Below are 20,235 nucleotides of genomic sequence, written 5' to 3'. Positions count from 1 at the left end.
ATACTATATATATATATATATATATATGTATATATATATATATATATATATATACACACACACACTGTGTTGAGGTGTTCCGAAAAAACGGGACCCCTTTTATTTTTCTTCATATCTTGCCGAAAAATCCCCAAATTTTCATGATTGACAGATTGTTGGTAGAGGCTGGTATTGACCCGTCTGTCTCGGTACATGTTGACACCAATGATAAAGTTAAAGAATGATGGAGAACGATTTGGAGGTAGACCTGTTAGACTGCCTAGTCCTCCACTCAACACTCTGAGAGAAGATACTATTATCTGTACACATTAGACTGCTTTACTGTCCGAATATGTCCCATCTTAATGGTGGGATTCTGCCTTAATCTTTTGATTCTGTCCCACCTAACAGAGCCCGGTATAACTTTTAGCAAATCAGATTACGGTCTAGGCACCTTTCCGGATAGGTAACCTGTCCTATTTTGAGTGTTCACAGAGCTTCATAGGACTGTTGCTTGATATTTTTAACATTTTGATACATATTCTGTGTTTAACCTGTGCTGCATGGGTGGCTTATCTCTTTGTAAGTGCATTATTTGATATATGTACATACCACTATCAGATTGTAGGCGTTACTATAAATTACTTTTCATCACAATTACTGCCTATTGTGATCCTTAAGTGCTGTGACTTTACCCCTTTTTCCATATTCAATCCTAAAAAGTTATTCACGTACATTAATAATAAAAGATTAGAAAAGAGAATATAGGACCCTTTGATTGTGAGATGGACAGGCAAATTATTGCGGAGAGGTATTAAACATATTCTTTGCCTCTGTATATACCAAGGAAGAGTCATTTGCAATAATAATATAAGTGGAAGCCTTAACATTAACCAACATTGGGTGTGGCTTGAAAAAGTTAAGCTAAAGAAAGCACCTTGCACCCGATGGCATGCACCCAAAAGTTCTTAAAGAGCCAAGTTCAGTCATAGCCAGTTTAGTGTATTTAAGGACTTCATTTAAGTGGCGTAGCTAGACATGTACGGGCCCCCGGGCAAACAAAAATGCAGGGTCCCCTCATGTCTCTGCTCGCTCTCGCTATGCCCCCCTCTGCCCCTCTCTCTCTCTCTGCCCCTCTCTCTCTCTCTGCCCCTCTCTCTCTCTCTTCCCCTCTCTCTCCTGCCTCTCTCTCTCTCTCCCTCCTATCTCTCTCTGCCCCCTCTCTCTCTCTGCCCCCTCTCTCTCCTTCCTTCTTTCTTTCTTTCTTTCTTTCTTTCTTTCTCTCTCTCTCTCTCTCTCTCTCTCTCTCTCTCTCTCTCTCTCTCTCTCTCTCTTTGGTCTCTCTCTCTCTCTCTCTCTCTCTCTCTTTGGTCTCTCTCTCATCTCTCTTTGGTCTCTTTGTTCTCTCTCTCTTTGCTCTGAGCTCTCTCTCTCTCTTATGCATTTCTCTGTATTTTTGTCTGTGTCTCTTTTCTGTCTTCTTCCCTTTCATGTCTATTTTTACCTCTGCAATTTAACCCTTCTCCTCCCTCTTATATTTCCCAGCCTGTCTCAGCTCCAGTCCCACACTGCACTACTTGAGGCCCTGCACCCTGACCTAAGCCCCGCCCACTTACGGTTGCTCTGCAGAGGAAGGAATGTCCCCTCGGTCGTCCCTAGTGTATCTCAGGGCTCCACCCCCTGATCCAGGCCCCGCCCTCCTGCAGAGGAAGGGATTTCCCTCTGTGCTTCCTGCCCACTGCAGCGAATTAATGTGTGGGCAGGGGAGTCGGGCCGCCGACAGGGGGGGAGAGCTGGCCCCCCCAAGAGCACGGATCCCCGGGCTGTGCTCGGGCTGCACGGGCTATAGCTACGCCCCTGCTTCATTTCCACAGGTTCACTACCATAGCATTGCCATAAAGCATATGTGATGCTAAATCACAACTGGTGAATTACAGACTGGTAAGCCTGACACCAATAGTGGAGAAGCAACTTGGAGATTTATTGAGGGATAATATTCAGTAATACCTTTTTAATAAAAAAAAATATTAGCAATAGCATGAATTGAATGAGGTACTGTAAGTAGAACTTTAGACCAAGGCAATGCAGTTGATGTGGTCTACTTAGATTTTCAAAATGCCCTTGATAGGGTACCACACAAGGTTAGTGTACAAAATCAAATCAAGTAAAATCAAATCAAGTAAAATTTTGCACCTTGATTTAAAACTGGTTGAATGGTAGACAGCAGAGAATTGTCATAAATGGAACCTTTTCAGGTTGGGCTAAAGTTGTAAGTGGAGTACCTCAGGGATCAGTACTGGGGCCACTGCTTTTGAACTTCTTTAGTATTACCTTGATGTTGGCATAGAGAGCAAAGTTTCCATCTTTGGTGACGTCAGAAAATTATATAAGCAGGATGTAATTACTTTACAGAAGCACTTGGATAAACTGGAAGCATGGGCACATAAATGGCAGATGTATAATACAGATATTTACACTGATGTAGAAGTAAGCTGTCTAAATATTTTGGGACTATTGTATTTTTCAAGATAAGACTGGTTCACTTATAGGAACTTTTGTTTAAATTGTTTCCTCCACTAGAATCATGGATATACGACAGTTTATACTCCAGTGTCGACAGGATTATGCTCAGTCTGATTTTGCTTTGGTGACTACATTTCCAAATATAGAACTAACAGACGAAAGCCAGACTTTGGAAGAAGCTGATATTCTAAACACTGTTATTCTTCAACGACTGAAGTAATCCTGCTCTCTTATGGACTGTAGCTTTCAAAATATGTTAAGTGCCACTCACTGCTTCCAATCACTACAATCTACAGACGGAACCTACTGTTACTTCTCACATAACTAATTTATATTGTTTACCCTAAAAGTCTTGAAATAAGGATTTTTTTTAGGTAATGCCTTGTGGTATTCCAAGATTGTATTTACTGGTGGCCCTGATTTATATAAGTGGACGTAAGAAGAACTGCACTGTTAGTATGGGGAAACGCACATTGCAAATGTTCATGTATTTTGGATGTACTGTATCATAATGTTTACATTTGTAATATTCATTGTATTGCTTAGTCCTTACATAAGACTCATCACAGAAAACCAGCCTATATTTATTGTTTATATTGATTATTTCCTTTTTTTTTTTTGTTCTGTTAAATGTCTAATTTATTAATTGTCTTCCGTTGAATGAATTAATCAGAATAATGAACTTGACTTATAAATGTTATTATGAAGGGCTTTTGGAAATGTCTGTTTTACGAAAGTACAGTATACTATATACTCTAAGCAGCACTACCATGCTCTATTGAGCTATTTAACTATGTTGTCTTAAATTATACTTGCAAATCCTTGTTCTTAAAATGCACTTTATTAGCTTCTACTTACTGCTTACCCAGCTAAAAATACAGTTGTGTTATGAAATTTTTGTCAGCTTTTCTTAATTATATCTAAATGAAACAGAGGGTTATATATAAAAGTGTCCCTGCATGACCACATTTTTCAAACACAATGGTCCAACAGGAAGCAATTGAACATTTTGTTTTGATAAATCCTGGAGCAGTGTTTTGGCTTTATGGCTCTTTAAGGCATTCCCCCTATGCAACACATTTTATTGTGAAGCAGTCAAGCCGCACCGTTGGTGAACTGAAGGAAACGCTGGGAAGCACGTTTATGCTGAAGATGAGTAATCGAAGAAGCATGGTTTGACTGCACAGTACCATCAGATGGTAATTATGTATGATTTGTAATGTATTGAAGGATTTTCATTTTTGAAACTGGTATTTTCATACAACCATTGAAATATTTGTTTTTCTGTGTACTTTAAAATACAGTGCTTGTAGGGAATACTCCGCTATTAAATCTACTTTTGTCATCGATTCTTGTCCACCCTTTGCCCCATATTAAATCAACACATAAGGCTGTGATTTAATCATTTCTATGATTTGCAGACTCTTTTTTCAGGAGGGCAATCCTGAAACATCTTGGGACATGTTGCTTAGGTCATATGTGAGGTTAATAAATTTGGCTACACTGGCAAACTTATACAGATGTAGCAGACGTCACTGTACCCGTAAGCATAATGCATTGCGTAAACGCAGGCACGTTATTTAACAGTAGTGTTATTGAAAACCATTGTTCTAAGATCTTGACCCTTACCTGGACTTGCGTCTCTCTCTCTGTCTGTCTGTCTCTCTGTCTGTCTCTCTCTCTCTCCAAAATTGAAGGGGATGCTACTGCTAACGTACTAAACGGTGTATGTCTATGTTGAAAGGTAAAAAAAAAACAGGCACACCAAATGGTACAATATATGTGTGTTTGCTAGCTTTCCATTTCAGTAGCCTTTTGGGAACGCTCCATATGGAAGCCCAAACATTGAGCTAGTAAAGACACATTTATTGTACCATTTGGTTTTCTTGCTTTTTCAATCTTTATATCAGTGTGAAGAGATTAGGAAACACATTTAACTGGTATAAACCAGAGTGCTGGAGAGGGTACTGCTATCAGAGTACCTCAAAGATACTGTACAAATCTAAAAGGGAGAGGCACACCAAAATGAGCAAAAAATGTATTTTATTGGCCAAACGTTTCGGCTACCCTCTGGCATTATCAAGCTCTTGAAAAAGGCTTCATTGGGTAGTCGAAATGTTGGCCAAACAAAATATTTTTTTAGCTAAATTTTGGTGTGCCTATCCCTTTGAGAGATACAATGGCGGCCGCCTTTAACCTCCTGCGGCCGTTTCCCCGCGATTTTTTAAATAGCGGGCAGATGCGGCATGTTTTCCGCTGGTTTGGGCGCCGCGGGCGCTTTCAATGTTAAGTGCAATTAGCGCTGTCTGGTGAATGCGGTTGACTTGCGGCAAAGTCCATGACACACGGAAAACATCCCCGAATTTTTCGGGGATGTAGGAGGTTAAAAGGGGCCGCAACAGTATATATATATCTATCTCAAAGGGATAGGCACACCAAAATTTAGCTAAATTTTTTTTTGTTTGTGTATAATATATATGGTTTCATTAATTACAGACTATTTACCTAATTAACAGGTGATTGATCTCATTCATAGGTGTTTTTAATCATTGGCAGGTATTTTAGCTGCTTTACTGCTCTCTGCCTATTTTAATGCGTATTTTTAGGCTTTACTGGTCATTGCGCCTGTGTGAACCAACTAAAGTAAAATAATGGGAATTTAAGTGAAAATGTCAAAGACAGGAGGAATACTTAATTTTGTGAAAATAACCCATTTGCAGGCTAATTTTTATTTTGCCTGATATTACATTAGTTTGTTTGGGTGGGGTTCTTCCATTGTCTCTTCAGCCTTCATTAATTTTTTGTAGAAAAGCAGCCAAAGTACTCTCTTTGGAGTTTATTGAATAGCAACCTTAATGTTCATTCTAATAACGTATGGGATTTTCGTGTAATTGTTTTCATTTGAATGCTGTATGTAAAATAAAAATAAAAAGGAGTATGGTTAAAGAAAACATATGTTTTTCCTGTCCCAACTGCTGCTTTTGACTAACAATGTGGAATGTACTTTAAAACAATTATGCTTAGGTATTGTACAACTCTTATTCTTTATAATTATGGTCCTTTCAAAAAAAACCTGGTATACTTTCATGTGTAGTTTCTCAAATGTTTCATGCATGAGATCTCACACCTTTGAGGGGCAATTGGGCCTATTTATCAACGTATACTTGTAGCAAAAGTGTGTCAAAACTGAAACAAACAAAACTGCATCAGATTCACCAAAGGAAACAAAAATCCCATAGCTTTCCATGGGATAACTTTTTTTTTAAACAAAAATGTGTTTTGCTTCCGGGTGACTTTGATAAGGCTCTAGTGTCTGTATCCCGCATTTACTATAGCGGCTAAAAGTAAGACCAAAGCAGTGTCAATCAAAAAAATGTTCTTCCTATATCCACAAATGAAAACTGAAAAGCTAAAACCAGTTTTTCTAATATAATGTAAACAGACAAAAGCATATAAATAGACCGGAAAGCAAGTTGGATCCCACCATTGCTATAAAATTACCTGTATTCTTATGCTGTTTGTTGACTAAATATTAATTTTGCAAAAGAGTGTGCAGTAGTTTTGTCGTTTATTGATTTAACACAATAAAGAAGCGTTCTAAAAATGCGTGTTAGAATGAATAAATCTAAACTAAATAAACTAGTGATAGGGTGATACTTGAAGAAAAGAACTGTTTCCAAATCTTTGATTGAAGATTCTGTTCAGGGGGATCAGCGCACCTCCAAGAAATGAAGCAGAGAAAAGCAAAAGATGGTGAAGTACATCTTAGCAATTCTATGTATACATAGACTGGTGAGATATGCACGCAGGCGTCTTTCGTCACTTCCGGTGGTCCTCTGCGCTCTCCGAAACTGGTATAAAGGTTACAGACACTTGCTCGAAACACGTAGGGTTGCCGTGAGGACCAGTTTCGGAGAGCGTAGAGGACCACCGGAAGTGACGAAAGACGCCGGCGGCAACGGCGAAAGTCGCTGTCGGGAGAGAGAGTCTGCGCGCCTACAGCTAGTGTCCCATTACCATTTATTCCGTGTAAACCTGCATGTGTTTTTACATAAAAGTTGGAGCTTTGGAAAATCTGGGGCTATCACCAGCAAGATCCAGGTACATGCTGCAACATTTCAGTGACATTTCTGCAGAGACCAATGGCCCATCGGATTAACACAGCAGGGGTCCCTGGCAGTCCCATTCAGTTTGATTGGGACTGCCAGGGACCCCCGCTGTTAATTCGATGGGCCATTAGTCTCTGCAGAAATGTCACTGAAATGTTGCAGCATGTACCCAGCAAGTACCTGGGTCTTGTTGGTGATAGCCCCAGATTTGTTTTAGAATACTCGTCAGCGTTACAGTATACCCGTTTGCAAGCTACAACAGATTTCAAATTTAACTTGTAGATACAGGAGGTCATTCTATTTACCCCAACATCAATGGGGGTTTTCGGTGGAATATGGCCTGAAAGGCCGCTTTGAAGTATAGTAGAATTACCCCTATACTAAGACAGTTAAAACTGTCTCCTACTGTATATGGCAATCTTGTGAGAAACCGTGGCTTCCTCCGGGCATGCTGAAAGAAGTAATGCTACATTATTTTAATGTTAAATATTCAGGCTGATGAGTGAATATGAATTTAGTATCCACAAAAGAACGACCGATGGCAGCAAATGCTTGTCTGAAACTGAGGGTTAAGGTTTGGGTGAGAGGCAAAGCAGCAGATCTGATTGTGGAGCTTTGGGAATAAGCAGCAACCTATATCAAGGGATCAAAAAACAACATTGTATTTTGATAGTTGGAGGCAGTATACAGAAGCTCTAACTCTGCTGAACACTTTGATTAAGCAGTCTCGCAATATTACTTGACTAAAAGCTGTCTCAGAGCAAGTGTCTGTAACCTTTATACGATAAGCAACTAGGTAAGAAACTCCGATAAGCAACTAGGTCGACAAGTGCCAAAGTGGGCAGGGATCAAGCTGCAATGAATAGCTTTGTTCAATCTTGGGAGTTAGAAAGTTTGAACTGAAATGGTTTTATGAAAATGGTTTAAATCAGAATACCTCCTCACATACTTGCCTTTATTCTTTCAGAAGTGGACACAGCATCAAATAATGGGACATAATGATTTTGTAAATAAAGAATGTTATCAAGTTGTTAGAGCTCCATCATATCGGTTAGCCATGTTCACATACATAGTATTGGCTCTCAGTTCTTGCAAATAACATTACTCCTAATATCATATTAGGTTGCATATCATTACACTGTAACTGAGACACCTGCATGTGGGAAGCATATAGTTGTGTGTAACCCCAATGGTTTGTTTTTCCCAGGTACAGTATATATTTCATGAAAAACATTTGAATTTAAATAGTCAATGCTTAATGGACAAGACCTAGTGGATATTTTGTAAAGAGATTGTGCTAAAGGAATGAAACCTTGACAATAAAACTTTTTAAAAGGGTGAATCGCTAATACTTTATTTTGATGAGTACTTAAGAGGAATTAAAAAAAAATAACACCAGAATTCAGAATTATGCTTAAGAGTGTTTTGCGGGAAATTAATGAGGATCTCCCTAATTAAAATTCTGTCCTGATCATTTTATCACTCATGTAGACTAATTGTCAATGTTATTCTGTGTCACATTCATTTGAAATTAGTCTAGCTGATTTTTACCATTAGCTATTCATATTAGCTGATATTCAGCGGAGTCCTGCTAAGTAATATCAGTGCTTTTCCATTAAAATAAAAAATGTCGGACTGATTTTAGTCATTGCATGTTGGCATTTCTTTTTAATGATCGTTGATTAAATACTCCTTTCATATGAGATGATATTAATACATTAATTAATATATAATCACAACATTTATACCTACCCTACATGTACAGTTATATTAAATGACAGATGTTATGCCTCAAATCACATTTTCACTCAAATGTGATACATTTCTTGAATCTTAAAATGGTTTGAAAAACTTGTTCAGAATTGTTTTGATTATCAATTTAAATGACAGTTTGTAACCTTTTATGTGCTGGAAAGTGCCAATGACCAACTTCTGGGTCATGGTATAGCAAGTGGATCAAATGACCTCGATCAGCCCCCTGACATTGAAACTGGAAAAGAAGTCCTCTTCAATTACAATCAGGATTTCAGCTCTCTTCTAGAAACAATAGAAAATATCAATGACCATGGGGCAACATCCTAAGGCCAGTAGGGTCCCAATTAATATAATGTTGCCCCAACGTCATGGGGCACTCATAGCATTAAACAAGAAAACTAGCATCAGTCAACGTCAAAGGGCAAAGATGATGAGCATATAAGATGTTTAATGACGTTAACTGAATTCTTGAAGCTGATCATGTGAGAATCCCCATTATCTTAAAAAGATATGTATTTTTATTCTTCCAAGATAGTCGATGATCCTGAACTATACTCTACTGTAAATAAAGATTATTTCAAGGACTGTGTAAATTATAATTATTGCAGATTCTAATCACTAGATAATACTGTGCTGCTTTATTAGCACAATCTTAATTGAAGAGCAGGTTCAATTCTTTTGATCCACTGTAGGTGTGGGTGTTTAATCTCTATAAACCCTTGTACATGGTTGCTGGATTTTGGCTCCTGCATGTTTTTTCCATAAATGGCCTTCACAACAACTTCTGAGCCAATTTGGCTGTAATCATTTCATTATTTATTAAAAGAGCTTCTCTGGAAGATATTTGTTAACGTTTATGTATGTATGTCTTTATATAGCGCTTCACAGTAGTTATACACATGACACATAACAAATAATACAAATAACACATCATGGGAATAAGTGCTTCAGACATAAAAGTAACATTTAGGAAGAGGAGTCCCTGCTCCGAAAGAGCTTACAATCTAATTGGTAGGGAGGCAGACTGTACAGAGACAGTAGAAGGGTATTCTGGTAAGCGCGTCTGCAGGGGGCCAAGCTTTATGTACCATGTGTATAGTATTAGCCACAGTGCTACTCATATGCTTCTTTAAGCAAATGTGTCTTAAGGTGGGTCTTAAAGGTGGATAGAGGGTGCTAATCGGGTATTGATGGGAAGGGCATTCCATGGGTGTGGGGCAGTCAATGATAAAGGTTTAAGGCGTGAGGTCTTTAGATACAAAGGGGGTAGAGAGAAGACATCCTTGAGCAGAACACAAGAGTCGGGATGGTGCATAGCGAGAAATTAGGGCTCAGAAGTAAGAAGGGGCAGAAGAGTGTAAAGCTTTAAAAGTGAAGAGGAGAATTGAGTGCGAGATGCAGGATTTGATCGGAAGCCAGGAGAGGGATTTCAGCAGGGGAGACGCTGAGACAGATTTAGGAAAGAGTAGAGTGATTCTGGCAGCAGCGTTTAGGATAGATTGTAGGGAGACAACATTTATTAATTGTAGTGTTCAAATAAAAACAAACAAAAACAAATGTAAAATTTCTCACAACTGCTTTATTGCAAATATGGAAGTGCTGAACATTTTTTTAATTCTTGTTTTGGGTGTGAATACAAACTGTGTTTTGTGATTAACTGATTCTAAAAGCAATAATGACAAGGGATATTGTGGCTGTTACTGAGTGATGGTACAATGAAAATCAGGACTGAAACATAGCTATTCCAGGTTACACTCACTTTAGACGGGACAGGGTAGGAAGAAAAGGGAAAGGTGTTGCTCTGTATGCAAAGATACTGGAGAAAGGACTGAGACACTTTGGGTAACTGGATTAACACGGCTATTTCTACTTAATTCATGATGGAACATACTGCATATAGCCACATGAAAAAGCTTGTAATATCAGTCCAAATAAAAACGGTATCACCTTATACTGAAGTGCTTATTTACTCTGCACTATGGGTAACACTAGAAACCATTTAAAAAAAATTCTTCATATTGGGATAATCCAAAGACCTCCAGGACAAAAAGAGGAATTGGATAATGGTAGTGGGGACATCAGTTATGAGAGCCATAAGCCTGCATGGGGACTGGGGTGTCTGTTTCAAGTTCAACCATAAGCAGGGACATCCTAGATGACATATATCCTTCTAGTTACACTCCTGTCCTTCCTCTCCATTGCTTGGCAGCAGCCTTTTTTGGCATCTCCTTGTATGCACTAAGCAGTGATAAGTTGTTTTAAGAGCGCAAAGTGGCTTTTAAGGCCGATACAGCCGGCTGCGCGATTCACTAAGCAGTGATAACAGCGCTTTATCGGCCTCAAAAGGCATTTTTCCGGCCTGCGAGCAAAACCCGCCCAATCAGGCAAAAAAAGGCAAAGGCGATGATTTTTGCCAGACCGTGGGATTCTCTAATCAGCGCTAAGTGAATCGTGCTTTAAAAGCATGCCGGAAAAACGCACCAGCTAAAGGCAGGGGCAAAAGAAGCCGAACGTAGAAAAAATTCTTTGTTTACCTTTTTTCAGGCACACTATCCATACAACAGGCCGGCGGGTGTCCCCGGGTGATCCGGTGCAGTACCAATGGTGTGCCCAAAAAAATAAAATAATACTTTTAGGCACGGCCACAATCCCCATTGGATCCCTCCCCCGGTGATCGCCGAGACACCGCTCTGCTCTACGTCATCACCAGGGGCGGGCCCACTAGGCCACTGCCGGACTCCAACTCCACCCCCTTGGTGATCCGTGAGTCATAGGACAAGAAGCACCACCCATAGGAGCCAGGGGACCAATGGGAATAAATCCCTACAGTGGGTACACCCCCTGTGAGTCATCAGTTGTTGGGCAAATGTCGGAAAGGATACCCATATAGAATAACTTTATTGGAAAGACAATTCCTTCGTTTTCTCAATATATGTGTATATACAGAAATTTAAAAACACATATTAAGTAAACATACTAGAAGACCTCCTTTGGATACTATGCAGTACTTATGTCAATAAAAATATATCAATGTCTCCTTGTATCTATGATAGAAATTGCACAATCATTACTTATTAAATTATTTCCATACAATCCCCATCAACACACAAAAATCATTGTTCATTAACTGAAAAATTCTGAATCCAATCCAATCCACATACCCTTCGTTCAAGGAGATAAACAAAGACTCCGCTCAGAGAAATAAACACAGATACAGAGAAATATGAACTTAAAAAAAAATATATATATATATATGTATATATATATACATGTATATCTCATAACACATGATTTACAGTATAAAGTGCAAAAAATAAAGTGTTACTATCTGCACAAAAATGAGGTTCCTTTTTATCATTAAACCCCACCTTTGCCACCCCTCTTCTATGTTCAAATTAAGGGGATGATAGTTAGATAATAATTCTTCTGTAGGTATTTTCAATGATGCCAGGTACATGTATATATCTATATACCTCCCATATTCTATTCGTATTGTCGATATGCACTACATACACACGTGTATAATATACTATATATCTAACATGATGAACATTTCTAATAACTATATAAAAAAATATCTCAATCCTATAGATATATGCAAAGGATCCCTCGAACCTCTTAGAATCAATCCGAATGGCAAAAGTGAATAATCTCTTGATTATTTTATTTTATTCTCCAAGGAAATGAACCAGATTCCATTCAACATTAATACTGTAAGGGGTTTTTGTATTCAACAAAAAAATCAATTTAGATTCTAAACGATCCAAAAGTTTAATTGTATTTCCCCCTCGTTCACTAAGTTTAACTTTATCAATGGCTAAGTAGCTAAAGTTTTTTATACCTCCACTATGACATTCCATAAAATGTTTAGCTACTGGATGTACGGTATCAGGTCACCCTTTTTGATTAATCTGACATGTTCCTGTATCCTCACTCTTAACATTCGTGTAGTTCTACCTACATATTTCATCCCGCAGCCACAGGAGAGTAGATATATAACAAAAGTAGAATTACAATTGAGGAAGCTATCAATCTTAAATTTCCTCTGCGGACTGCTGGATGAAAAACTTTTGGAAGGTGTCATATATCGGCACACATTACAATTTCCACATTGATATAATCCCTTTGTAAGGAAATCCTTCCTCCTTAGGTAATTTTTAAAAATGTCACTAGGGGATATAAATCCAGCTATGGTTTTAGCTCTTTTAAATACACATTTTGGGCCTGTTTGGAGGTAATCTTTCAATGAAGAATCCATTGATAATACATTCCAATGCTTACGTAAAATCATTTTAATTTGATTACTATTCCTACTGTATTGAGAGATAAATAGTGGTACATCAGAATTTTCACCAATGGAACTTTTCTTATTTGTGTAATGAATTTCAGTAGCTCTCCCTCTCCCCTCTGTTCATCCGGGGTTCACCAGGGTTGCCCTATCCAGTCTTGATATCTCCTCAATTGTAACTTGTAGATGATTGGATTCATAACCCCTTTCAATAAATCTTTTCTTCAGTTCCTCAGATTGAGATAGGAAACCCTCTAGAGTGGAGCAATTCCTTCTCAATCTGAGAACTGTCCCCTGGGATCCCCGAGATCAAGGGGCGTGGATGGCAACTGTCTGCTCTGAGAAAGGAGTTCCGTGAGTTCTCCTTTCTAAAGGTATTTGTTTGAATTTTCTGATTAACATCAATATATATTAGAAGGTCCAGAAATGTAATTTGTTGAATATTAAAATCATAAGTGAATTTTAAATCATGTGTATTAGTATTAATATAAAGAAAAAAAGCTTTTAACGTGCTTATATCCCCCTTCCAAATCAAAATTATATCGTCAATAAAACGTTTATAAAAAATAATATTGTTTCTAAAGGGGTTAGTGCTACTATAAATAAAATGTGTTTCCCACCACCCCATACATAAATTGGCGTAAGAGGGGGCGAAACTCGTCCCCATCGCCGAGCCTTTGGATTGTAAATAAAACTTGTGCTCAAACAAAAAATAATTGTGCGTTAATAAAAAAGTGATTGCTTCCAAAATAAAGGTCGTGTTGAAAAGTGAGTTTTCTGGACCCTCTAAGAAAAATTTGACATCCTCCAAACCCAATTCATGTCTAATTATCGTATAAAGAGAGGTCACATCTAATGTGACCCATACATATGATTGATCCCACTTGATCTCCTGGATTTGTCCCAATAGGTCCCTAGAGTCTAGGATGAAAGAGGGTAGGGCTCTGACAAAATGTTGCAAATACTTATCTATGTAACGTGATAAACCATCTCCCAAAGATCCTATGCTAGAGACTATTGGTCGTCCAGGAGGGTCGACCAAAGTCTTGTGGATCTTTGGGAGATGGTGAAAGATCGGGATTACCGGAGTTGGGTTGTGGATGAAGTCAAATTAATTTTTGGAAAGAACATTGGTTAGTCTACCCAATTCCAAAATATCTAATAGAGATTGCATAAAGACATTGGTGAGGTCCCGTGGGAGTACAGAGTAGAAGAAGAATCTTCAAGTTGGCGGTAAGCTTCTTTGAGATAATTTGTTCTACTCTGCACCGCCACGGCCCATCCTCTTGTCAGCATTTTTTATTACCAATGTATGTTTATCTTGTAAAGACTTCATGGCCAGCCTTTCCTCCTTAGTAAGGTTATCCCGACCACCTTGTACAAAAGAAAAACCCTGCGACAATAGCCTGACATCTCTAATAACCAAATTTTCAAACATAGTAATGTAGGGACCCTTTGCATACGTGGGATTGAAGATAGATTTCTTCTTTAAATGTGAATTCCACTAACTAAAAAACGGAGAATTTGTAATGTCCATCTGTTCATCCTGTTCCCCCTATAGCTCATCCATGTCCCTCAGAGTACAAAAATCCCTGAAGGAAGACAGACGAGCCACAGGGGGGGGGGGGGGGGGGGGAAGAACAGACGGACCCGGAGTTATAGAGCTAGAAACAGAGACAGAACTTCTATCTGAACCAGGATCAGAGCCAGGATCAGAACCATCAGTGGCAGTTAGTTGATTATTACCTATATCTTTTTGTTGGAAAAATTTCTTGAGGGTAAATTTGCGCATGTACTGTATTTGCGGACATCTATCACTGTTTCAAACAGATTAATATGTCTGCATTAGGAGCATATTTTAAACCCTTGTTCAATAGTGACATTTCTGCCACTGATAGTTCCTCCCCAGAAATATTGATCACATTATCAATGTCATTTAACAGTTCTTTTTTCATCTCTTTAGAGGCTTTCGCTTTCCTTTCGCTCCTTTTTCCCCTCCTCGTTTTTTTCTATCTCCATTCTGTCTTTTGAGACCAGCATCTCTCTACTTGGCTGCACGCCTCTATGGGACATTGGAAGGGGATTGTTGTGAGTATTATTTATTATTCGTTGTGAGTCCAGGAACCATCCCAATGAGGGCTTGATTTAGGTTACCTAGCCTTTTATCTTGCCCTTCAGGGATCATTGGTCCATCTGGGGACTTTACTTCAATTATTTCCTCACATACCCCCATGTTCCATATTGTTTATTTGCTTATTGCAATTACTTCAAACAAACAAGGGATCAAGCGTTGAGCGCCTTTATCACTTTGATTGTTGTTCTTAAAATTAGGTAAATACAACAACACATGACATATTACACAGTGTCATGATTTATTTAACAAAAATAAAGCCAAAATGAAGAAGACATGTGTGAAAAACTAAGTACACCTTATGATTCAGTAGCTTGTAGAATCACCTTTAGCAGCAATAACTTTAATCGTTTTCTGTATGACTTTATCAGTCTCTCACATCGTTGTGAAGGAATTTTGGCCCACTCTTCTTTACAACGTTGCTTCAGTTAATTTAGGTTTGTGGGCATTTGTTTATGCACAGCTCTCTTAAGGTCCCGCCACAGCATTTCAATCGGGCTGAGGTCTGGACTTTGACTGGGCCATTGCAACACCTTGATTCTTTTCTTTTTCAGCCATTCTGTTGTAGATTTGCTGGTGTGCTTGGGATCATTGTCCTGTTGCATGACCCAATTTCGGCCAAGCTTTAGCTGTCAGACAGATGGCCTCACATTTGACTCTAGAATACTTTGGTATACAGAGGAGTTCATGGTCAACTCAATGACTGCAAGGTTCCCAGGTCCTGTGGCTGCAAAACAAGCCAAATCATCACCCCTCCACCATCGTGCTTGACATTTGGTATGAGGTGTTTGTGCTGATATGCTGTGTTTGGTTTTCGCCAAACGTGGCGCTGTGCATTATGGCCAAACTTCTGCACCATGGTCTCGTCTGTCCAAAGGACATTGTTCCAGAAGTCTCGTGGTTTGTTCAGATGCAACTTTGCAAACCTAAGCCGTGCAGCCATGTTCTTTTTAGAGAGAAGAGGCTTTCTCCTGGCAACCCTTCCAAACAAACCATACTTGTTCAGTCCTTTTCTAATTGTACTGTCATGAACTTTAACATTTAATATGCTAACTGAGGCCTGTAGAGTCTGAGATGTAACTCTTGTTTTTTTTGCAATTTCTCTGAGCATTGCACGGTCTGACCTTGGGGTGAATTTGCTGGGACGTCCACTCCTGGGAAGATTGGCAACTGTCTTGAATGTTTTCCACTTTTGAATAATCTTTCTCACTGTAGAATGATGGACTTTAAATTTTTTGGAAATGGCCTTATAACACTTCCCAGATTGATGGGCAGCAACAATTGATTCTCTGAGATCATTGCTGATGTATTTCCTCCTTGGCATTGTGTTAACACACACCTGAATGCTCCAGACCAGCAAACTGCTAAAATTTTGGATTTAATAGAGGTGGTCACACTTGCTGATGATCAACTAATCAAGAACATTTGGTTAGCAGCACCTGTCTGCTACTTAGCATCTTAATTCCTATGGAAGCAGTAAGAGTGTACTGTACTTAGTTTTTTACACGTAGCGTCTCCATTTTGGCTTTATTTTTGTTAAATAAATCATGACATGGTGTAATATGTAATGTGTTGTTCATCTGAGGTTGTATTTACCTAATTTTAAGACCTGCTAAGGAACAGATGATTGTTATTATGTCCTGATATGTAAAACCATAGAATTCAAAGAGGGTGTACTTTCTTTTTCACATGACTGTACATACATACATACAGGGACAATCAATGGTTGTTTTTGCAAATGCTTGTTTTAATGTAGTTTGCTTGTTTCTTTAGTGCAATGTAATTTTTATTTAGTTAGATGTATTTTTTAGTTGTGTTTTAAATAGTTTATTTCAGGGGGGGTGCTTTTTAATAGTGGCTTTGATTTCTGGCTCAGGAATCCCCTGCTTCCCGAGTTACAGGCCCCGGTTTGGGACATCTGATGCCAGTGTCGCCGCCAATTTTAAAGCATCCACGTCGCGTGACATGTGACATGTAAATAATGGGATACTGGCACCCCATATCTGGACCTGTAACTCGGGAAGCAGGGGGTCCCCGAGTCTGAAATCAATGCGTTTCAGCTCAGGACACTCCATGCTCCTGCACAATATTAATATAAATTACATTAAAGCAGCTTCATTACAATAGCGGATAGCCGCTACGGTAATGAATTCTTTTTTTACTGTGATGTGTGTTTTGATACAAGTATAGATGAGCAGGGGGTCTTCTGAGCAGAACCGCATTGGTTTCAGCCTCAGGAACCCCCTACTTCATGAGATGCAGGCCCCGTTATGGGGTGCCGGTATCCCCCTGCAGGATTTAAATCCGCCGGTCACGTGACGTGGGAGCTTTAAAAGCACAGGGGATACCGGCACCCCATAACGGGGCCTGTATCTCATGAAGTAGGGGTCCCCGAGGCTGAAACCAATGCGGTTCAGCTCACAAGACCCCCTGCATATATACACTGGTATTATAATGTATATATTTATACAGTATGATCGTCTGTAAAAGCCGTGCATGGAGACGCAGCGTCTCCATGCAGTTCTTACAGGCTTTATTTTCTATCAGCTATCGCGCTTTACAAGTTTTAGCGCGATAGCAGGAGGGGGGAGGGGGGAAGCAGGTCGCGCAATCTGGCATATTTTTGCTCGACCGGAACAAAATGCCCAGAACTTGTTAGTGAATCGCGCCTTTGGCTTCACTTTTTAACGGCCGAGCAAAATTTTTCCAATCAGGCGCAAAAACGCAGAGCTTAGTGCATAGCCCCCTATGCCTCATATGGTTTTCTCCTCTGTTTCTCTGTGTAGTGTGTGATTTAGGGTTTGTCAGTGCGCATTTATATTTTTTATCTTTGCAACAAAACAATGTTATCTAAGTGGCGCTTAAATATAATCAGTGCAACTACTTCAAGATTATATATATATATATATATATATATATATATTTATATATATATAGTATATGATATATTGTTAAGTGCAGTGATAATCAGTTTGTCCACATCTAACAAACAGACAGTGCCCATGAAAAATATTAATAAAGTGTAAATGATACAGTGTAAATACAAACGAAATTTGGTCTGTAGCTCCAACTCAAATGTGGATTGCTTTCTCAATCCCTGTGTTGTCTCAGATGTCCAAAGTCGTTGGGGAGCGCAAATATATGTAAAAGAAAAACATACATCCAATGGTACAATATGTTTCATGTGATGAGGGGTTAAATCTTCCCAAATCCTATGAGATATATACTCACAAGTTCCAACAATTCTAAAGGCACATAAACGTATCTTTACAAGATGGTTCCGAATGACAATCATATGGTGGGGAATTCAGGAACACACATGACCAGATATAACCTTCATGGAGTAAAAGAGAGGACCGGAGATAGAGTAGACTGATAGGATAACTTTTATAAACAGTAAACTTATGTTAAAACACACTCACATGGTGCTAGAAAAGTCATAGCAATTTACTAGCTGGAAACTATTTTTTATCTTTGCCTTCCCTCTTTTCATTTCTTGACCATTGAGATGTATCTTCAGCTTTGGGTTGTCAGCTGTTTCTAGTGACCACCTATCACCATACCACTTGATAATTTCAGATATCACGATATTGAGATCTCCATTCGTCCTATGTATGTTTACATTATGTATATTATCAGTGTCTATTGATATTCTATTCACTCTGGATTAATATTGTGGTAATCCCCTCCCTTTTATTCTTTCTCCCTTGTTTTTATCATCTGTACTGATAAAGTGTTCCATTTTTTCATTAGTAAACCCGTGTGCTCCTCCAAAGAATCTTTGTGTTGTTAGTACATTAATCCAATCTTTGGTGCACCGTCATTTTAGACCGTTTGGTATTTTTTCACTTGGTTTTTGTGTACCTTATATTTTGGCGTGCATACGGCATTCTTCTGTGTGTTCCCATATGTTTGTGCAATTAAACACTTAAATGTGTCAGGAATGTACTTCGGTGCTGGACTGGAAAATCTTGATGTTAAAAGTATGTAATATTCTCCAAATTACTGTGAACTCTTGTTCAGTGCTTTTGAATAAGGTTATTAGAGGATAATTCCTAACAGGTGCAATGTATGATAAGATACAAAGGATTGTCTTCTTTCATGGCATACCTAGTCCAACTGATTGTAAATGCCATTGGCTTGAGTTAAGAGTTCCCTGAAAGTTCTCCATAGTCAAATTTTTCAATATGCTGTGATCACTATGTGGGAATATATCTCCAAGAAGTATTTTGTTGCAAGCCTATGCAGCAGTATAAGGGCTACCTTTATAAGAGATAAGTATGATTAGTTATTATACTGATTATTTTACTGCCACTTCAAACATTTTTTACATAATTTATGACACTATAAAATGTACACCTAGATTCTTTTGTGGCTATGCTGAATAGTGCAATAAAAGAGCATAGTTATTCTGTAACGTGCCAGTGAATCTATATGTTGTGAAATACAGATTCAGAAAAAAATGAGGAAGACCCCCTTAGGCCCCAGCTAGGCCCCAACTCACCTCAGCTTGTGGTTGCTGCAGGGACAGGCCCATCAGTTAGGGACACTGCCCCTGTAGTACCAGTGTGAGGGACACAGCCAGGAAGTGGCAGTATCCTGGCCTCCGGTGGTCTGGGACACATTAGCCGCCATATCTCCAATAGGGTGGGGGAAAGTGCGCTACATATAAATAAATACTAAATAGAAGATCCAAATTTGTATTAATAATTAAGTTCTATTCAACGTAACGTTAACTGAAATTAACTTTACGTTAATCTTAATGCTTATACACTAAAGAGAATAATGTTACAATAACCTACTCAGCACTATCCATTGATATAGTTATGGGTCAGAGAAAGATATGTATTAAAAATTATATACCTTTCAGAAGCACATCAAGAAGTGCATCTGATAAAGTATAATTTAGGTTACGTAATAAGCTGTAAAATTTATTCATTTGTTTAAACTAAATGATGTGTGTACAATTACTTTACAACTATTTATTGGAATAATTACAAAGAGATGGGAATACTTAACTGAACATTTACTCATACTGTACACACAGGTAAAGCCAGTGGCTGAAAGTGATCAAACAAAATGTAACATAAACAATAACAAATAACAAGGAACAGAAAGCAAAAAAAAATCTCTCTTCCTCCTTTTGCCAGCTGAGAGGGGAAAACTAGCCAGGCCACCTAGTACGTGGCCTTCCACGTCTAACAGCAACTTGTCCACTTGTTGCCCAGGTTGACTAAAGGAAGTAGGAGGAGGAGTAGGTGGAGGAACAATGGGACTGGTCATGATCAGCAAACCTTAGAGACAGCCAATGAGTCGCTTGATGAAGCAGCAGTGGACATAGTTGGCACAGGTCAAATGTTCTCAGCTGCTTGCTGCACTGCACTGCACAGGTGAGCCCATTGACAGTACCAGTCAGCAGGGCTAAACTGTTCATCGCATTTGTGGTGTGG

General features: G+C 38.8%; 1 protein-coding gene across 3 annotated transcripts in view; it reads left to right on the top strand.

The window, feature by feature from the left end:
- Positions 1-5,589, top strand: part of UBXN2B (UBX domain protein 2B) — a 47,195-nt gene extending 41,606 nt beyond the window's left edge. Inside the window, exon 9 of one of the 3 annotated variants that reach the window (XR_012798299.1) lies at positions 2,560-2,647. Coding sequence is in view for 1 of the 3 variants with exons in the window: in XM_075584095.1 (XP_075440210.1) it covers positions 2,560-2,722 (163 nt within the window). In the remaining 2 variants the exon portion in view is untranslated. Of the gene's footprint in view, positions 1-2,559 lie in introns of all 3 variants that reach the window. The other 2 variants (XR_012798300.1, XM_075584095.1) reach the window with 2 other exon arrangements.
- Positions 5,590-20,235: the final 14,646 nt, after the last annotated feature.

Source organism: Ascaphus truei, chromosome 2 (assembly GCF_040206685.1).
Source record: "Ascaphus truei isolate aAscTru1 chromosome 2, aAscTru1.hap1, whole genome shotgun sequence".
NCBI lineage: Eukaryota > Metazoa > Chordata > Amphibia > Anura > Ascaphidae > Ascaphus > Ascaphus truei.
Note: the sequence above shows the minus strand (reverse complement) of the source record. Positions and strands in the feature narration are given on the sequence as shown.